The sequence below is a fragment of the Xenia sp. Carnegie-2017 genome, unplaced genomic scaffold (genome assembly GCF_021976095.1).
Source record: "Xenia sp. Carnegie-2017 unplaced genomic scaffold, XeniaSp_v1 HiC_scaffold_19, whole genome shotgun sequence".
Classification (NCBI taxonomy): domain Eukaryota; kingdom Metazoa; phylum Cnidaria; class Anthozoa; order Malacalcyonacea; family Xeniidae; genus Xenia; species Xenia sp. Carnegie-2017.
This window is the reverse complement of record NW_025813481.1, coordinates 12,524,166-12,546,027: the sequence shown is the minus strand read 5'-3', so window position 1 is coordinate 12,546,027 and position 21,862 is coordinate 12,524,166. Positions and strand designations below refer to the sequence as shown.

Here is a 21,862-nt window from a genome sequence, read left to right as displayed (position 1 = left end):
GAACTTTTCTTCCATTCACCAAGACTCAACCCAACACCAGCATTCTTCTTCTCACTTCCTCTGTCAGTACATCCATCACACAAGCAAACAGTAACGGCGACAAGACTGAACCTTGATGAACACCAACTTTTACCTCAAAAACACCAGATCTAGCACCTTCCTCCGTAACCACCGCCTCTACACCTTCATAAGTCTCCATAACTGCCCGAACCATATTCTCTGTCACACCTTTCTTACGCAGCGTACTCGATCACCTTCTCGGAACTCTATCAAACGCCTTCTCCAAATCTACAAACACCAAATACAATTCTCTGTCCTTCTCCAAGAATTTCTCCTGCAGCTGCCTCAACACAAAACACGCATCCGTCGTTCCTCTCCCGGTATGAATCCATACTGCTCTTCCCCATCCGAACAACTTCCCTCAACCTTCTTTCAAACACTCTCTACTATTTTCAACGCATGCTCCATCAGCTTAATAGTCCTGTAATTCCCACATACCGTTGCTGCTCCTTTTCCTTTGTACAGCGGGACCACTAGACTCTTTCTCCATGTACTCGGCATCTTTGAGCCCCTCAAAACCTCGTTCGCTACATTACACAACTCTCTCACGCATAGTTCATTGTCCAACATTTCGCTACCCACTTCACTCGGTCCGTCGCCTTTCCTTTCTTCATCTTGCGCAGAGCCGCCGCCACCTCATCAACAGTCACTATTTCCCACGGCCCAAAACTTCATCCGCTTCAACTTCTCCATTCCACTCATTCTCTACATTCATCAAACGGTCAGTACGCCCTCCACACTTCTAACCTGTCTTCCAATAACACCTTCAACTCCCCCGTGGTTCTGCACGCCGGGAGCACCAAAATATCGTTCCTCTCCTTCTTGCTCCTTCTAGCAGTTCTAAACAACGCTTTTCTTCCATTCTCCTGCATTTTACGAGCTCTTTCTGATGTCTTTCTTTCGCTTTAGCCACCTCCTTTCGCGCCTTTTTCTTGAATCGGATGTAATCGATCCTATCTGCAGTCCGCGACTTTCTCCACCTTTTAAATGCCAACTTCTTCCGCCAATCACTTGACTCATACCATGCCTGTTCTTCTACTACACCTACTTACCTTTCGCTGCCTTAAACACCCTTCTCCAAGCACATCCACTCCACCGTCTCACCCTCAACATTCAATGTCATTTCGTCACGGAAACATTTCCCTTCATTCGATCATCTTCCAAGCCTGCCTTTACCCTCAACCTTTCTCCTTTTCACCTTCCTGATTCTCCAGTCCATGACCAGCAGCTTTGCTGGGTCACAATTCTTCATGCGTTTTCCTCTCTTCTTCATTCACCAGTATATAATCCACCACCGTCCTACTGTCACCAGATTCATACGTCACAAGCTTGCTTTCTTCCTTTATAAACCACGTATTCATACCACCATCCCACTCGCTGCTAACTCCAATATCGTCTCGCCTTCAGCATTCATATCACCAGCTGAAACCTCCATGCAGTAATCCTTCTACGCTTCCACTTGACCGTTCCAATCCTGAAGCATCACACATCGTGCCTCAATGTACACCCACTCTCCTGCACTCCTGTCCAATTCTTTCCTTCCACTGTCCACTCCTTCCTCCACCTTCTTCCTGCCTTATCCACCACACCCTTCCATTTCCGTTTCCCTTCCACCATCTCTCGCTCCATTATCTTCACCCTTTATGACTCTCGTACCTTCACCTTTAAACCTTACCTCCTGAAACCCACACACATCAACTTCCTTCTCTTCAACATGTCCGCCACTTCTGCACTTTCCTTCATTGTCCCAACGTTCACTGTGCCTACCCGAAGGGTGACACTTCCACAAACATTCGATCCGGAGATTCTTCGCACCCCCTGCCCACTGAAGGGCTGCCGGGGACTGGGGGCCATATCTTCTTTTCCAAAGTCCATGAATTTTGTTGGAGCAAAAGTTTTACGGTAGGATGCCCTTCCTTACACCAACCCCTTTTAGTCGTCTTTTACGACACGCAGAGGATACGTTGGCGCAATTCTAAGCCGGCAATCACACGGCAATCACTCATCACATTACAACTAAAACAAAGAATAAAAAAGGATTTTCTTTCAAATTTCTTAATGGAACAATGTGAATATAGCTACATACCTCATTATTTGCATTATTTACACCAGTTCTCCTCCATGGAACATTGGACAATTGACCAGTTGGGAGATGACTGCTCATACTAGAAAAAAAAAATATGAAATATTTAACTTAAATTATATGTAGAATGATCATAAATGTGTAAACTAAAACAAATTTAACTAAATATTGTAGTAAGTTGCATATAAAAAAAACAACAATGCAAATATAGAAATGTTTAGTGGTTTTGCAGATTTGCTTTATATTTATATCTGATCCTTATATGAACAACATACAGATCACTACATAAAAACATGGCTCATATGTTTACTATAAGGAAGGTTCTTACTTGTTGTCTCCAGTCACTTTATTAACAACATTTCTAACTATACTAGGAGGTCTTATCAACTCTTTAAAGACATTTGACTCTGTAGCAAGAGGGAATCCATTATCCAACATCTCTTCCAATAACTGAAGAATATAAAGATATACAATATCATATTTTACATCACACACAAAAGAAAGAAATTGAAATTCATTCATCAAACAGCTGGATTCTCTACAAAAAATACTAATCTCAAACCTCATGTACAATGACACAATTTTCTTTAATGATTGTCTCAGTACAGTCAGAGAAATATTCTTTGATCAAGTCAACGACTCGATGAAGAAATTCAATCACAAACAAAGGTGGAACTGGAAAGGAATGTTTTCAATTCATCAATAATAATAATCATTAAAGTGTTCACCACATGTTGATGATATGAAAGCTAAATTATTTTTATCTACCACTAAGAATGCCTAATGTAATGCCTTTTGTTGAGTGATAACACTTCTTTGCAAAGTAATGCATACTTTTTCAATTAAAACTAGCAATCAATCTCTTGATTGGATTAGAGGCAATTGATTCAAAATAAACATTATTAAAACATTAACTAACCTTAATGTAAACACAAACCTTCATTTTCAACAACAGAAACAAAGAAGAGATCATGGCGAAATATACTGATGAGATAACTGAATCCTGTTGCAATTACAGGAGGAATGTCTTCTGGAGAAGTAGCCTGAACATAAAAGATGATATTTAATTTGTTTAGGAGCATTTTTGTCAGACAAATATAACATGAAAACCGTTCATGAAAGCACCTTAAAACTTCTCACTCAAACAAGCACAAACAACATTTACACATAAATTCATTTACTTTTCCATGAGCTTCGAAGAAATAATCACAAACAGAGCGTCCCAAAACACTTCTCCAATGTTTTTCCAGAAATATATCCCTAAATGTACATGAAAAACATCATATGACCTGGTGACTCACAGTAACCCATTTGGTGTAAAGTTGTGATAACTAAACAATTGAGGAAGCTGAAATCATCAAAATGGCATCATCTAACTGACTTCAACACTATTAAAATTACAGATATCAGGTAATATCTCACAATTTTTATGACATTCTTTATTTTTTCTGGGTATTAATCCTGTCACATGATACTTCTCATAATCTACCTTCACTGGCTTCTGACATTGTTCAAGCTTTCTTTTAATATCTTACTGAAACTAATCTCATTTTACCTCATTCAAATAATTGCAAAGTACTTCTCACAATAATCACAAGCTGATACGTACAAAACCAAGAGAAGAGCTTTGAGAGCAAACAAATATAAAACCAATACATACTGTCACTACCGACTCACCCTGAATGGTTGAAAATAAACAAACTGTGAATCATTGTAAAATCCACAGATAATAAAACCTATAAAAATGTATTTCTTCTTTACTTAACTAGCTTAATGGTTATAAAACTATTTTCATGTAAGTTCATTTCGTAAATATTTATTTATATTATTGCCAACATTTAACCAACATTTAAAAGCGATGTTTCCATTTAAAAAAAATTAAGATTCATGTAATCATCTTACTTGTCCCCAGACCACTGAAGACTCAACGGCCTTTACCAGCTGCCAATTCATGAGTTTGGAGGTGTGGTTCCGGGAGTTCGACATCGAAGTTCGGAGACCGGGTTTGGATCATTCTTAGTTTTCCTTCAGTGAAATACTTAAGCCCCTGCACGACGGCAACGCAAAGGCAAATCACAAGGCAAATCTACCACTTGCAATACGTGTAGGCAACTCCAAATTACCATATGACTTATCTCCAAAATACCTGGGTGTGACTTTAGATACAAACAGCACATTGAAAACACTGCCACAAAACTGCGAAAACGAAATGGCATAATTAAAAAACTGGCAGGAACATCGTGGGGCGCCACTCCAACGGTACTTAGGACATCATCTCTTGCCCTATCATACAGTGTTGCAGAATATTGTGCTCCAGTTTGGTCTCGCTCTAAACACGTCAATAAGTTAGATGTATTGCTAAATGACACAATGCGAACAATTTCCGGAACATTAAAATCAACCCCAACCTCTTGGCTATCTGTAATGAGGGCTATAGCTCCACCTAACATACGCAGACAGGAAGCAACACAGAAACAACATCATCGCATTGAAAATACACTAATTGAAACTCCACTAAAAACTATTATCCAGTCTGCCCAAACTACTTCGAGACTTAAATCACGAAAACCTTTTTATAACTCCAAGATTGAATCGTTTGACCTCAACAATACATGGAAGGAACAATGGTCCGAAAATAAACCAAGGGGTGCTGATCTAATTAAAGATCCCACAAATGTCCCTCTTCCTGGTTTCAAGAAGCTAACTCGTAAACAATGGAGCACTTGTAACCGAATAAGATCGAAACAGCTCAGAACAGCAAACAACCTATACCGATGGGGCTACAAAGACTCGCCAACTTGCCCATCATGTAACGCCACCAACCAGAATATGGACCATATCATCCTGCAATGTCCGTTCACACGCATTGAAGGCGGCTACACAACAGTGCACAAAGCAGATGATAACTTCGCAAGCTGGCTTGATGAGACACACATGGAGGTGTGACCAAACGAAACTACTACTACTACCAGCTGTCTTACGCTGGCTCACCTAACTTATCTTTAATTATGGTCGTGAAGATTTTCGTCTCAATCCCATGATCCTAATCGATAGCAGGTCAATGAATTGTAGGAGTCCCAAACAGTTATAAAATACCATGCACTAGGTGCAAGGAGAGATGTTCTGTTTTAGTCGATTTTAATTTTGTTTAGAAAAACGTATTTCGAGATAGGAATGGACCGAGACTTTCTTCAGTTTTTTATGCACATGCTACAGAGTCCCCAGAATCTACAAACTAGCTAATACCTTAATTATAGACTGCATTCTGGAAAACAACTTCGTTCAAATCCTGAGTTTAATAAATAAGTCTCATTCTACTCGCTACGAACGCAATGCAGTGGGCTAGCTGTTCGAGTTTCGAAAGCTTGTTATTTGCATCATACAATATGATTTAAACCAAAATGCTGAAAATATTCTTTCTTAGCAATGTCAATGTACATAATATCCACATCCTTATTAGACAACCCTTTCTTTGCTAACCGATGCACTTTAGTGAAGTCTTGCTGGCGATGGTTGTTATATTTTAATGTTTAAAACCATAACATTGACCGGGAAGCCGCTGAATGCATTGCCAAGAAACGTTCTTTCAACCAATAACTTTGTCTAGAAAGTTGGAGTACAAAACATGAACAAAAGGCATTAAATCGATTCACAACAACAATTTTGGAAAATACTCTCAGGCTCATATCATTGACTAGGTTTGGTTCTTACATACACCTTGATATTTCGAGCAGACACCTCTTTTCGTCTGGGATTTTCTGTCGGTACAACAAGAAAACAAGCCCAGAAATATATAATAAACACTTGCATGTAAAACAATACATACAACCGCAGGGGCTTCGAAAAGTTATGTGTGTGTGCCATGCTAAGGGTGTGGTAATTCACAATAGTTAAACTGGTGTGATAAATTTTTTGATATTTAATTCGATTTTTTTTTGTTTAACTGCATCATGTCACCCTCATTGAAAAGTTAGCACATCTGTATAAACCAAGTATTCAATTTTTTATCAAATCTTATAAAAAATGCTCACAATCTAAAAATTGGAAGTTTCCGAACGTACAGAGCTTCCCGACTCCTTAGCCATTTTTTTTTGTAGAGCTTAACAATCAAAAATTAAGAAAAAATTTAATTGACAACAAGTAAAGACGAGTTGCATTACGAGCGAGTTGTTGTTGACATAATTATGAGATTAATGACTTGGTTTACTGCATTTGTACTGCATCGAAAACTCTCTTCTTTTCTAAGCAAGCATTTTTTGCAAATTCAGCATTAATGCATACGACGTGAAAACATTTGCTGACTTAAAGCAAAGGATACGCAATATTTACTATTGCAAATGTGTTCTTTACAAGTTTCACAACATAATAAGCTATAAGCTTCTTTTTACCATACGATAAAAATATGCCAAAGTCTCTGAATCACCATGATTCGTAGGTACTCGTCCCTATCTTTGGATATCGGACAAATCGTTAATCTCGTGTAAAGATTTTTGACTATTGCTAGTACTATCACACAAGCTTGAACCGTTATTTTCAGTTGCACAAAGTTAGAAAATGATGCACCAGATACAAGTGAAGAGATTACGGTTTTTGGTAGAATATTTAAGAAAAGTGACACGTACACAGCATTAGTTTGTTGTTACATAGCTATTTACCGTTAAGATCAGCGTAGTCAATAACAGCTTCGCTTTTCTTTCCCTAGCCTTCTTCAAGTTTTACAAGATTTTCACTGTCTAAAAAATGTTTGCAATGGCAATATACAGAATTCAAAACATACATGCATTAAGTACAATAAATGAAGAGGAGAACTAGAGTGAAAATAACAAATATAGTGTCATTGACCCCTAATTTATAGCTTGGCCATCAAAAACGAAAACTCATTTATGTGTCTTACTTGCAAAATGTTTCTCTAGATCAGGTCTTGCCTTCAAGTCACTCAATCTTATGGCTCTGTGAACTAAATAAGGCAGTTCCTCAAAAAGTTGAAGAAAATACTCTTGATAGTTTCCATCTTTAACACATGATAACAGTTGTGGACGAGATTCATCATGCCAATGCTGGCAAACGTTTCGTAAAAATCTTAGGCAACCTAACCATGTAGAGTCGGATACTTTATTGAAATGATTAAAGAATTCAGGATCGATACGGTCCATCCAATTTATTGAAAGATTCAACTGCTCACGAAGATTTGAGGGAAGAGAATGTGGAGATAATTTCTTTATTTCTGGTTCATTCCCAACATCACACAGAAAATTGAAATTCTCCTCTTCGGTTTGTAGATAAGGGTGTTTTAACGCTTCGCTGGCCGATGGTCTGTCTTCCGGTTTTAGCTGTAGCATCCACGATAAAAGGTCTTTGAACGTGGTATCCTTGATTTCGTTCAAGCCAACTGGGTTTCCTTTCAAAATGTTGTCCAGTCTATGCCGTTCAATTCCAAAAGGATGTTTTCCCTTTGTTGCAACATAATAAGCCACCATTCCGGCATTCTATTTTCAATAAAAAATGGAGTTAATTTATTTGTTAGTTGCAAAAAATACAAGTTCAGTTCGAAAAAAAAAAGAATAATGTTCTCCAATTAAGAATCATAGCCATAAATTTTTTAGAGCAATCTAAATGAGAGACATAGAATCGTAAAACCAATAAGGCAATATTAACAATTCATTATCATACATAGACCTATTTTTATATTTTATACAGTACAACTTGTATTTCGCCACTATATGACTGTACAATGAAGGTAAACAAAAATTTTATTTAAAAGTTATAATGATATCAGTGGCAGTGATAATGATATCCCTACCAAATACAACATTCAAATGTTGTATTTGGTAGGGACCTCTATTTCTACTTCAAGAACTTACCATAATGTCAGACTCTTTTTTGTAACGAACTTTATCAATTGATTCATCTGATGCGTCATATGACTCTGGAGCTATCCAACCTTTAGCTCATCTTTGTATGCTTTGATGTGTCGAAGTTTCATTTAATAATTTTTGACTTATACCAAAGTCAGCGATTAAAAAATTTCCATCCATATCTCGAAGAACGTTTGATGGTCTTAAATCCCGATGAAGAATAGGACACGGACCACTGTGAAGGTGAACTAGACCATTTAAGATCTGAATAAGAACTTTAGGAACGACTTTTTGAAGATCTTGCAAAGAAGAAGATTTCACATAACTCTCTAACGATTCTTCACACAAATCTAATATCAAATACAAATAATCTGTGCCTAGTTCTTCTTCAAGATACCAATAATTCACAACATAATTTGAGCGCTTGGCATTCAACTCATTCAAAATATCTTTTTCTCGTTCTGCTAACTCCACGCAGTTATCTCGAAGCAATCGTTTTACGGCTTTTCCGTAATCATCTTTTACGAGTCCAAGGTAAACACGAGTTCCATCACATCCTTTACCAAGCAAAAAGTCTTCAGAACAAATAACCTTTACACCATTTACAAGTTTAACTTTTCTTGGATTTTCCTGCCCATATTCCTCCATCATTTTGAACTTTTCGTGATGCATTATTGATTTATCATAACATTTCCATGGTTGAGACAGCAATTCTTCAATTAAAAAGTAAAGTACATTATTTAGAAAGGAATAAATTAATGTATCAAGAAGAAATTTAATTTTCTAATTATACGCACATCAAAAAAATGTGACTATTAGACAAGATTTGAAATACCTACACCGCTTTAGTAGTTAAGATGAACTGACTTTTATATTTAGCTACTAAATGATAACACAACAACATGTTTGGCTTTGCTTCAGTTTATTTGTACTAACATCGTATTTCCCTGCTCCCAAACTCACGGATGAGGGATATTTAGTTCAAAGGACGTTGAAGGATGTTTAGACTGAATGCTTCTCATAAAAGTTATCAACACCTTGTTTCCACACTTAATTTACTCTCGCTAACTTTAGAAATTGCGTCAGCTCGCTTTTTGATTTTTCCACTGCTAAATAATTTTCAATTCTTGTGAATGGAAAAGTTGATGTCAGGATCTTTTTACTTTAAATGCGAAAACATTGAGTTTGAAAAATCAAAGATGAAAGCATCTGTCGAGGTGAAAAGAGTTCGGAGAATTAAAGAATCTAATGTTTTTTAAGGTTACCTTCTGAAAAGCTTGAGTTTTTGACCAGACTTTCTGAGAAGTTTTGGCTTGAATCCATTTGAATGGCAAAATGGTTAGAACTAAAAAATCCGTACCAATGAAAATTTACTAATCAAAGACGGTACGATGATTGTATGCTGTGTTTTAAAAGCTACATCATGAAACAGTCATTATATTGACCACGTGTTTAATGTATACATGGTTCATTATAATATACAAATTGAAATATTAAACATCACTTCTATCTTTAATGATTCAAATAGCTTTATAGAAATGTTGACAGAAAGAAAGGCAACTTGTTTTTACTTGGATAAGAAAATAATAATTTCTAAAAAATATAATTTAAGATGTTAGATACAGGTATTAGCAATAACTATTAAATTTCAGCAAAGTGAAACAAGCTAAGCTTTTCAAAACTGCATTGCAATCTATTTATCTATATCTAATAACACTTGAGATACTTGATTACAACATATGTATTATTCACATCGTATTCATATTGCAAATAAATTCGAGTGTGAGAGAACACGTCATTTTAATATTCTCATCATTCTTCAATTTTCCGTTTTGTGTTTGCTTAGCATGGTGCATTTAATGAACCGGTAACTTTGAATATTTTCACTTTTCAAAGATAAGTAATACGAAATTTTTATAGGCAATCTTTTAGTAAGATTTATTTCAGTTATGATGTACTTAACATTCAAAGTTTTTTCCCTCTGAAACATTAAACAGACGAAAAAATGCAAACGATAAACTTGAATATCGTATTTATTGAAATGCTGCATAGTAATCCATGTAATTTCTGTTTTACAGAGTTTTCTAGCGATTACCAGTTTCCAACCAAATCATCATGAAGTACCAACGAAAATTTGTCAAGATCTAAATGATAAGCTGATGAAAGTAGTTTAGACAACGCCAACAACAATCTTCCTATGAATCTTATTTTTTATTGAAAAATTTGCTTGCGTGTCCATTCCCGCCTACGTAGTTCAAATCTCTTGACTCATGACTCATGAACAAAATAAATATTTGATATACACGCTAAGAAAATTGCCCAAATAATAAGAACTTTAAAAAAGTCTTGTTGTAACGCTATTTTATAAGAATAACGATATATTAGTGAGTAACAATCGAACACCCCAGCCCAATGGTATGGAAATGTTTTAGTACTTGCTGTCTGACTAATTTTTTTCTAATTTTTCCGCTATTTGTAAAAATCTATACCTTTAAAAATATAATCTTAGACATGGAGAAATAAAAAGAGACAAAACTACATATAAGTTCAAACTTGTGGCCTTTAAGTCAAACGTCTGACGCAATGGAATTTGAACATTGTCATTACATATACTGAAAGAATTCGCAAATTTTTAGTGTACCAGTGTTAAATCATAAAGAGAATACGATACAAATAAAACTTACAATAATTTCAGTGCTTGTTCCACTACTTAAACGTTTTTGCTTCGTCTGATGAGAATCAACTATCAAAATAATACGAATGACTTGGTTTGCATCGCGTATGTAAATAATCTTTAAACAATGGAAGCATTTCCAAAGATCACAGCTGGAAAAAACTATACTTTTCCTTAGGGAGGGGGTGGGTGGACATAAGAAAAATCTGTGAATATTGAATTTGGAAATGTTTTATTTAAATTTTATATGCGCATGCAATTGAGCATGTTTTCTATCGTAAAAATAAAATTTGTTAGTACGGATTATAAAATTAATGTATTTGAATATGCCCCCACCCCCCAATTATTGTTCTGGCTACGTGCATGATCCTGTGCCAATAAATAATATACAAGTCTTACCAATCGTAACACGCGTAGTGCATGTACATAAAAAGACGTATAAGTTACTGACAGAATTTACTCAAAAGAGTGTCAATAAAGAAGTGCAAATAAGAAAATTAGTGAATTATTGTAGGCGGGCTGTAAAGAAAATATAAAATGAAATTGGGTCTACAGCAGCTTGCTAGTGACGTTTGCTCCGTACGTTACAGTTACTACCAGTTTTTGTTCATCCAGAGAATGTAAAAATGGAGTAGCCATTGTGGCATTTGGATGATTAATGATTGTCTCTGACCAGCGTTCTTGACATAAAAATGGCTGTTTACTCGTATGTTTTATTGTGCGTGTTAAATTAACTCAATTAAATTTAAATTCTAATTATAGTCCGGTTGCCAAATGCCTCTTTAAGACAGAACGTTGCCGTGAAGGACCCCATTTTTGAGCGCTTTCCGGCACGTGTGTCATATTTGTCTGATATTCATGTTGAATAATGTTGGTCACGAATAAATGTTTCCTCCAAGTGTACGCGCATGAAAAGCTATCGCCTCAGCAAATGTAACTTTACGCATGCGCAAATTAACTCATTTTATACTTTGGACGAAGATGGCGGCACAAAGCGTGATAGCTGATATAATGTTACAAGACCAAATTTATTTATCAAAAGCGGTTTTATCCAATCTACGATACTTCCGAAACTGCTCATTATCTTTAGCATCCAGCTCATGGACAATATTTGTTGCTCCCTGTGTAGGCCGTCCAGAAATCCCACACTTTGTCCATGTAGTTGATTTAGCTGCTTTCAAACACCTTCGCCGTAGCCGCAATAAAAATGGCAAAAGCAACATTTCTTTGTCTTCTACCTCTGACGACGAATCAAACATACCATAAGCAGCAGCCATTTTGCTTTGAATAGCAAATATTACCGTAGACAGAGCCGGGGGCGGATCTAGGATTTTTCAAACATCAGTCATAAAACGTCGGAGGCGCTCCGCAACTGGGGGGGTCTGAGGCATTCTCCCCTGAGAAATTTTGAATTTCAGAGCCTTAAAATGCCATTTTTAGTGTTTTAGAGCAATACAAAATGTATTTTGTGGGCATCGTTTTTGCGTAAAAACAACACATTTTGCTTACGTTTTTTTCAAAAAAAAAAATGAAGTGAACAATACTTGAATGTTTTGCCAAATATATTTCTCATTAGCATGTCTACGAACGTAAAATTTATTTTACAATAATGCTTTTCAAAAACAGATGTAGTCTTTAAAAATTTCTATCAAGTTGTCAGGCCTAGACCCCCCTAGAGACCCCCATTCAAACCTCTATGTAATGAGTTAAATTAGAAATTTAGTACGACAAGTGGCAGTTCATAGATAGAGAAAAGCTCAGACTTCAAACCATGTAAGTTTATTGTAACCCTTTACCCATCTCCACAACAGTGCCAGCAAATTCACTTTTTGAGAAAAAATTCGAAATTTTTTTCTGCCAAAAACTAAGCAAAAATTATCAGAGTAAAAATTTGCAGTTAAGGACAGCTTAATGCCATAAATGTTTATTAGGCATTCACTAGAGTAATATCTTCTGCAAAGTGTGCTATATAGCAATCACTAGTAGCATTGTATTATCAAATACAAACAGAATGTAACCAACATGTCTTTAGTTATATAATTACATGAATGTTAAAATTGGTTCATGTGTCATGCTTACTGGTTATGATAAATATCTTTTCATATGATCAAAGCTCGTTTAAATGTAAATCTGAAATAATTTAGTTTAGAAATTATAATGATCATCAGAAAAATTACCTAGTGATCATGAAAAATACTTTGCTGTTTTGCCAAATTTCAAGGTTTATCTGCATACATAGGAAGACATTTTTACTTTATAGAAAATGCTTTTCATACATCAATAGCCCTTTGGAATTTATGGCAAACAATCTGGTATGAGCCGTAGATTAACACACCTTTACATCTCTACATGAGGTGTTCAGTTAGAAAAGGGGACAATATGTGACATGGGACAACATTTCATGTATGTGAAATACTCAGGTTTAATACCATTCCAGTCAAATTGTCAAAATAAAAAGCTTCATGGATCAGAAGACTCAAAATCACAGGTTATAGTAAACAGCTTCTCATGTAATCAATGTTAGTTTTCTCAAATCTTAAACAATATGTAGTATAACTGTCCAATGATTGAATGATCAATGATCATAAACTGAAAAGCCCCAAACATTTGTTTATGATAAAGTAAATAATAGTATGGCGCCTTATGGCTACAGATTTTTTGTCCATTGAAATATATTTGCAGGAATGTAGGATTTCGCTGCCATATAACGGTCACGATTCCCCAAGCACTAAAGAAATCATAGCTAAAAGTCCTTCGGCAACAACAATTTTAGAAGCATCAATCTGCTTACCATACGCCATATTGACATAAATCGCATCACACACTCGCATAAATTGACTTTGATATATTACATTCATGCATACACTTCAGTTGTCCTTTACTTACGATTTTGGATGTAAATTTCTGCTGATAAAACTCAAAACAATGTTGGCTTGCTTTTGAACATCAATGACTGAAATGTCGCTCGCGAGATCGTCTTTGCCAAGCATTTACAATTCATCCATAAATTTTCGCCCTCTTGAAAAATTCCCAGTTTGGAAAGCAGCATTCATGTCAATATATGAATTTGTAAAGATTTCCATAAATTCCATCTGATTGTAGTTTAGTTTCTATAATGCTTTAGAAAATTACTATGAAACGATCAAACATTCAATTCAGACAGTGAGCTTGACTATGTTAGTTCAGTTGGCTATCAGTCGAAATCGGTCAAACCAATCACAGTAAGACAAAAATTTAAACGAACCAACTATACGATAGCTAGTGGACTCCCTTATAGGTCCGGCAGCCCCGCTTATCGGTCGAGATTATTCCAGATCGTCCACTGATCTGGCTACTGACCAATGAAATAAGCGTATTTGGCGTTCATAGACTCCTTTATCAGTCGAACCAGTCAAGCCACCCCGCTTATCAGTCGGTTATTCCAGGTCAATTAAAATTCAACTGATCTGGTTACAAACGAGATATTCATTGGATTAGTCATTAGTTTTCAATAATAAATAAAGCTGGATTTTTATCACGAAGTAAATGCGATAATAAAGTAAGAATAATTAATGAATTTTTAATTAATATGAATAGGTAATTTTTGAATTTCAAACATCAGTCGCGCGACGGATTTGACATACTCTAGATCCGCCCCTGTGACAGAGCATGCGTAAAGGTTACATTTGCTGAGGCGATAGCTTTTCATGCGCGCACATTTGGAGGAAACATTTATTCCTGACCGAAATTATTCAACATGTTGAATATCTGGTAATTATGACACAGGTGCCGGAAAGCGCTCAAGCTTTCATTCATTTTGCATTTTATCTAACACAGACATTTGTTTTCATCGATCGCTGTTTTCCAACTTTATACATAACATTCTTTGTCTGCAGATGGCTTGTCTTCTGATTTTAGTGTGGCATCTTTCATTTCATCCAAGTCCACTCCAAGTAGCAAGAAATGTCGGTCAACTTCGTACAAATGCCCGGCTGTGCTTCTACAGTAGAAGAACACAGGACTGCGGTCTATGCGTATATTTTGCCGATATCTTAAATAGCCCTCGAGATAATTTGATGCGAACGGTAATGACCTGTAACACGAGTAGGACTGAGAATTACCATAACAGACTTGCAAACGAAAAATCTTCCTATTGTAGAATGGAATATGGCAAATCTATGGGTTTTTCCGTTTACAAAGAAAGCGGAGAATTATCAATAAAGCATTTTGATATGATGTTGAAATGTGGCAGGTGTGAAAACAGCTTGGATATGGTTAATAATCAAAAGCAAAAGGGAAAAGGAAGATTTGTCAAAAAATTTCTCAAATCTTTGGATTGAAGTGAAACATGATCTGTATTTCAGTGAATAAATTTGACAAACTTCATTGCATAAAGTGTTACTTAAATAATTGACTTCGACTATTTGTCAATATCAACTAGCTTTTATACTGAAAACATTTACGAAAAAATAAAAACCGTTTAGGTCCAAAACGATGTTTTCCATTTGTTTCAACGTAAAAAGCTACTATTCTTGCATTCTAAAATCAATAAAAAACATCATAAAAGTTACAAGGTTAGTGGCGGTGGATACTGAAACGTCAAAAGATGATTTTATTTGCTATTTGCAGAATTCAACTACATTTAAATGTCCACAACAAACACTTATCATAACATCAGACTGTTTCTTGTAGCAAGATACATTGATGATTGTATGCTGGATAGATCATATGCTGGAATTTCCCAATTCTTAACTGCTCTCTGTATTCTGCGATGAGGTCAATCTCCAACGCTCAAAAATCTAAATAATTTTGAGTCGCACCATGTATATATTTAACAAAATACGAATGACGAACATACAATTTTAATTCATTTAACAAGATGAATGCCATGTATTGCGAGGGATACATTGCCACTACATGACTATACATTCGAATTAGTAATATTTTAAGTCCCATTATACATTTTTAAGTAATCCTATCCATTTGCAGAGATTACAATTTTTCACAGTATATATTACATAATTAATTATATGACTTCAGTATCAAATGAGAAAATGTTTAAATGAAAAGTCATTAAATTTAAAAGCGAGACAATAAAACTTATGATTAGATAGTGTAAACAAATCCTGAACAAATGCATGATGTTCTTAATTATTCTTGTGATCAGGTTTAGTTTTCTTGTGAGTAGACCTAATGACTTTGTGCACCAGAAGAGGAAGCTCCGGGAAAACTTGCAGGAAGTACTCTTTATAATTGCCTTGCTTCACATATTGTGATAGATAAGGAAGAGGTTTATTTTGCCATTGTTGGTCAACGTTTCGTAAGAATATTAAGCATCCTGCCCATGTAGACTCGTACATAAGGGTTCTTATACTGTCGTTTACATCAAAGTTGATCAAATCTTTGACGACTTCATCATCCATACGCTTCATCCATTCTGTGGAACCATGCAACTGCGTATGAACGTCTGAAGTGGGAGAATTTTGACCTTGTGAATGTTTCACCTCCAGTTGCTTCCCCATATCACACAGCATGTTAAATTTCTCTTCGTCTGATTGTAGATAAGGATGTTTTAACGCCTCATTGGCAGATGGCCTGTCTTTAGGTTCTAGCTGTAGCATCAACGATAAAAGGTCTTTGAACGTCGCATCCTTGATTTCGTCCAAGCCAACTGGGTTTCCTTTCAAAATGTTGTCCAATCTATGCCGTTCATCTCCAAAAGGATGTTTTCCCTTTGTTGCAACATAATAAGCCACCATTCCGGCATTCTATTTTCAATAAAAAATTGTCATAAATAGTCAGTGGTGGATACTAAAACATTAAAGATTAAATTTATTTGCGATTTGCAGAACTCAACAATAAATGTGCAGCTTAAAAAAATCTAAAAAATGTTCTCCAAATAGAATTGTAGCCATATAAATGTATCAAAAGCAACCTAAATAAGGAACATACAATTATAACTGTAACACGTTTATCAAAAATTAATTTATTTCTATATAAATTTATAGGTTGACACTATATGACGATACAATCGAGGTAAAGAAAAAAATTGAGGTAAAATCAGTATCACTACAAAATACAATATTTAATTAAATGCAAATAAAACATTGAGCTGTAGTTGGACCTCTAGTTCTACTTAAAGAACTTACCATAATGTCAGACTCTTTTTTGTAACGAACTTTATTAAATGTATTATCTGATGCGTTATATGACTCTGGAGCTATCCAATTTTTAGCTCCTCTCTGTATGCTTTGATGTGTCACAGCTCCATTGCATAAAATATGACTAATACCAAAGTCAGCAATTAAAAAATTTCCTTGTACATCTCGAAGAACGTTTGATGGTCTCAAATCCCGATGAAGAATAGGACGATCACCGCTATGAAGGTGAGCTAGACCATTTAAGATCTGAATAAGAATTTTAGGAACGACTTTTTGAAGATCTTGCAAAGAAGAAGATTTCACATAATCCTCTAACGATTCTTCACACAAATCTAATATCATGTACAAATATTCTTCGTCAAGGTTCTCTTCTAAATGCCAAATATTCACAACATAATTTGATCGCTTTGCATTAAGCTCATTCAAAGTTTCTTTTTCTCGATTTGCATAGTCTTTGCCGCTATCTTTGTGTATTCGCTTTACTGCTTTTCCATAACCATCATTTCCCAGGGCAAGGTAAACACGGGTTCCATCACTTCCCTTGCCAAGCAAAAACTCTTCAGAACAAATAACACGCAATCCACTGAGCGGTGTAACTTTTTCTGGATGTTTGCGTGTATATTCCTCCATCTTTTTAAACTTTTCCTGATGCATTATTGATTTATCAGAACATTTCCATGGTTGACGCAACAATTCTAGAACTTAAAGGAGAAGAAATAAATTCTGCAATTCACAGTTTTACTTGCTTTGGTAATATCACATAACATATAACATTGCTGTGTTTTTCTCTGGATGAGAAAACACGGATGTTTTCATTTTGATATGGAAATAACATTTACTCCGGTGGAAATGAGTTGGTTATCATACAATTCACGCGCAATAATCGACGTTCCACGATTAGTTCATTGCATGACCATACCAACCTTTAACTCAATAAAGCCAGTGGCGGATCTAGGGTACGTCAAAATAAATTGCTGCAGCTCATGCTTGGATATATTTTCATTTCCAAATACATAGAGGCAAGTCCATTGATAAAGTTTAATTTTTTGAAATTCAAATCCAATAGTTTTGGTTTGAATATATTTTGAATTTAAAATTGAGCATCTATAATTCATTTTGACAAACGCTAGGTCTGCTATCCTAGATTGAGCAATTCTGCAATGGATAAAAAACACATCCTTTTCACATTAACATAAATTATGAAATTTAGTATCTGAATGTTATGACCAAAAATCCTCTTAAAATAAATTGAATTTACTAAATGATCTCTACAAATGTTTACAAACCAATGATCCCTTCAATAACTGACATTGTTTGAACTGGGAACAATAAGAAATAGTTAAAATGGTTGCTTACGACATGCTGCACTTTACATTCAGACACGGACATTTTTATGCATGCAATGAAAAGAATTTTTCATTCTTAATTAATAGTCATTAAAAAATTTTAAAAATTGAAAAAATTTACACAGCATTTTTCAACTCGAGCAATTCAGAGCAGTAAAAATAATTAATCACAATCCTTTACAAAACTGAAAATAATTCGTTATAGCAACCTTCCGAACGTTGTTTTCCCTCTTCTGCATTATGAAAAATAAATAATAAAATAATATTAAAATGTTATATTGTTATAGTAACAAGCAACTAGAGCATATTTTGTTTTATTTATAACACAACAAATTAATTTAATGGTCTCTTTATCATGAACTATGAACAATGTTAATGTATGGGCGTATTTTAAGATTTGGTCGCATCATAATACCACACCGATTATAAATATAAGAAAATATAAAAATTACAGAACCACAAATTACAATTTTACATTATAAAAAGTAGTTTTGATTGGTTTTTCTCTTCACCAATAACATGTTTGTTTCTGCATTGATTACGAGGAAAATATCCATTGGTCAAGATATTGGTCGTCACATGAGTAATAATGTAATATGTGGAAACAAATAAAAGTATTTTTATATAGCTATCATTATACTTTTAAGGTTATTGTAGACAAGCACATAGTTTGTACAATCAATTTTGAAAACAGCAATTTTATTATCGTCGTGTGCAAGCGCAATAGCAAAAAATAATTTAGTTTTAACACAGTGAAAGTTGAGAACGCTTTGATTTATTAAGAATGTTGCAGGTTTATAAAAAGGGATATATAAAAAATCATTTACAAAGGTATCCTTCTTCCACACTCTTTTCTGCATTAAGACAATCATCATTAATCCCTAGCACAAAGTTTATATTTATGTTTTGCATTCTATTCACAGTTGAGTATCTCACCGTCGTAAAATGGTGACAGCATAGGAATGAGTAAACATTTTAAAATTTATTATTTTGCACCATTATAACGGAAGTAGTCAAAAATAGCAATGATAGAATGATAAAAATAGCAATGAAGAATGATTTTTCTAAAAAATAAAAATTTTGTTACCTGATGAAGGCATTGCATAGCTGTCTTTCAAACTGTCATTAACATTCGGCTGACGTACAGAAGGTTCCTTTATTTTCGAAGCTGGAACAATGCAAGTAAATAACATTACTAAATGATAATATAACACAATACACAGCTTTCCTCAGTGGCGTAGCTAACTCGATAATGACATAATAATATTCACTATACATGTTTTGTAAGATAAAGCTCTTTTGAAATTATTTATTTCTTACGGATGATAACACGCATTTATGAATACAAGCTCTCCTCCCCAAATTATTGAGCTGGCAACTCCGCTGTTTTATAAATCCTGATTCATATTTTGACCCATTTATTGAAGGCGAGTAGCTACAATTGTATTTACACTAAGAAATTAATGTGTGATGATATTATCAAAACCACTAATAATGTAAAAAGGTTGGAAAGGAGCAGTTCTAAACCTTTGTCAAAGAAAGTTTTACCGACCGGAGCAAACCAGTTGCAGCTACTCTGAAAAACAATAAACTGACAGCATTCAGCATTCCCATGTATCAAAAGAATTATTTCATACTCTGACGCCAAAATGGCGGTTTTGAAGAAGTAAGAGAATGAGCAGAGGTTGTTTTCTGTTTATGCTGAAAGGATGATGATAGTAGAAGCATTTCATGGTGTTGATGAAAGAGTCAAATTATGAGGAAATGAATTTACAGAAAGACATTATAGACTTGCAGTGGCGTAGCTAGGCCGCAAATTTGTTCCTCCTATATAAATTTTACACCATTATTATTATTCATTTCTTGAGAAAGTTATTGATTTACAGTGAGTGAATAAATTGAAATTTATATAGCATCAACAAAGTTGTTGGCTGGTTATATGCCACTGGAGGTTTGTGGATGACCAATACATAGTAGCTGGGACGAAAAAATTATGCAGAGTATCTCATATAGATTGGGTGATGTATCAAACAACAATGTTTTAAACAAATTTTTCAGCATTTATATGTCAATTTCCAAATGTCAACATTAAAAACTAATAGTTAGTACAAAGAGGACATGTTATATTTGAAATTATTATTCTTAAATGTGGCTGCATAGAAACAGAAAACACGCTTAAAATTAGTTTCTTTTCAACACAGTAAAATGTAAACGGACATAAACAAACAAAGTAATCATTATCGTAAGTAAAGTTCATGACTTTTGTGACGTCGTCTTTCTTTCTTTTCTGCATTATGAAGAAATAAAGAACATGAAAACAAACATTATAACACACAATTTTTCATGATTTGAAATTTACAAATTTTTACCCAGGTTATGCAATTACATGTTTGTAGACGTAAGTAGATAATTCAGGTTGTTGCAGACTGTTGGTTCTAGCCTTAGCTGATGTTTCGACACTCTTTGCAAAAGATTGGTATGATGGAAAACAAAAGCATAAGCACCGGATACCAGGTATCGGAAAGCAGATATCAGAAAGCAAATATCGAGTGGAGGGTACCTTGTACCAGATAGCAATTTATTCGTATAAATTAATCTTTGTGCGAAAATATTGCATGCCCAATTGCTATTTAAGATGTGCCTAATTAAAGAAGAATTGAATACAGCCGCCCATAGAAGTAGCATTGTGTCTTTGCCACACATTGTGATTGCTTGCGCAATGAAAATAAATATTTGAAGGTTCGCTTTGAGAATTCCGTAGAATGACCACTGTTGCGGTAAGAAAAAAAAGAAGTAGCAGATGTTGCATTGCTTGCTTTTTACTTTTCTTTCTTGGAAAACGCTAACATTTTTTTTCTAGTGTTTTTGGTATTCCAAATGTTCTTGATTTCAAGTAGTAAATTCCTCCTGCATTTTGCTTTGATTTTGAAAGGAAGCTAAAAAAGTATTTTGTTGTGTTTACCGTCAAAGGAGAAAATTACGTGTGCACAAATGGAGGAAGCAACGTATCGAGGACAAAATATCAGAATATTTAGTCAGTATATTCAGCTTTTTATGCATGCAAACACAAATTTCAATTTGCAATGCTTCCAATGTTATACAAAACAACATAAACAAAAGAATATTTTTTTGTTAAAAACGGTGAAAGCTTCGGACAATAAAACTTTTAAGACATACAATTAAATTCGTTAAGTTTCTTCATTGAATCGCCGTTTTTTTTACCACAACAAGTTCAATACGCCTTTTTGATAAAGCGTTTATCCGTATTATATTATACTGTTAAATAGTACCAGTCTTCTCTGGCATTACCCCGCCACATGTTACCCAGTACTTGCTACTTGGTACCTGATATCACACCCGCATTCTTGACTCTGCCGCAGTGGTATTGAGAATCAAGTGAAAAGAAAATGTTCGTGTAAATGCTAATAAATCTGATAATAATAAAAAATGATACATGAAATGAAAGCGTTCATGGATTTCTGCATCGCATCATTTTTCGAATAGAAGTATAGAACCTGCTGTGGGTTGAAGACCCCTCAACATCTTTAGAATGATGATATAAGAATACAAGATTCTTCCTGTGATTGGTTAATCCCTCTTTTACTACTTAATTTATTCATACATTGTAAATACTTATATCTTTTTGTAATCTTATTCCGTACTTATACTACCATTCTAAAGATATCGAGCGCTGCGATGAAACG

At 34.8% G+C, this 21,862-nt stretch overlaps 3 protein-coding genes across 13 annotated transcripts in view; all 3 read right to left on the bottom strand.

Moving 5' to 3' along the window:
• The window catches only part of LOC124438153, a 281,486-nt gene that overhangs the window by 59,717 nt on the left and 199,907 nt on the right, over positions 1-21,862 (bottom strand). The gene's annotated exons all lie outside the window — the stretch shown is intronic.
• Positions 6,725-10,760, bottom strand: LOC124438180 (serine/threonine-protein kinase/endoribonuclease IRE2-like). 2 transcript variants are annotated; one of them, XM_046988199.1, is made up of 5 exons: positions 10,683-10,760; positions 9,264-9,343; positions 8,005-8,711; positions 7,038-7,629; positions 6,725-6,876 (listed from the first exon to the last, which is right to left on the bottom strand). In XM_046988199.1, the coding sequence occupies exons 3-5, from the start codon at positions 8,005-8,007 to the stop codon at positions 6,842-6,844; spliced, it is 630 nt and encodes a 209-aa protein (XP_046844155.1). In that variant the 5' UTR covers positions 8,008-8,711; positions 9,264-9,343; positions 10,683-10,760; the 3' UTR covers positions 6,725-6,841. The 2 variants fall into 2 exon arrangements, with proteins under 2 accessions (XP_046844155.1, XP_046844154.1); XM_046988198.1 differs by lacking the exons at positions 6,725-6,876; positions 7,038-7,629 and having other exon boundaries at positions 8,027-8,711.
• Positions 15,498-21,862, bottom strand: part of LOC124438161 (serine/threonine-protein kinase/endoribonuclease IRE2-like) — a 33,750-nt gene continuing 27,385 nt past the window's right edge. For 8 of the 10 annotated variants that reach the window (XM_046988165.1, XM_046988166.1, XM_046988164.1 and 5 more), the window contains 3 exons: positions 19,246-19,326; positions 16,801-17,513; positions 15,498-16,419 (listed from right to left, as the gene is read on the bottom strand). In XM_046988165.1, the coding sequence (XP_046844121.1) occupies positions 15,799-16,419; positions 16,801-17,513; positions 19,246-19,326 (1,415 nt within the window). In that variant the 3' untranslated portion in view covers positions 15,498-15,798. Of the gene's footprint in view, positions 16,420-16,800; positions 17,514-19,245; positions 19,327-20,197; positions 20,446-21,862 lie in introns of those variants that run through there. The other 2 variants (XM_046988171.1, XM_046988172.1) reach the window with 2 other exon arrangements.

What these genes read in the sequence shown, in the direction of transcription:
- LOC124438180 (XM_046988198.1), bottom strand. Translation starts at nt 9,321, where the DNA reads ATGGATTCAAGCCAAAACTTCTCAGAAAGTCTGGTCAAAAACTCAAGC. An exon ending in AAACTCAAGCTTTTCAGAAG is followed by an intron (nt 8,712 to 9,263) that starts GTAACCTTAAAA and finishes TTTTAATTGAAG; the next exon opens with AATTGCTGTCTCAACCATGG.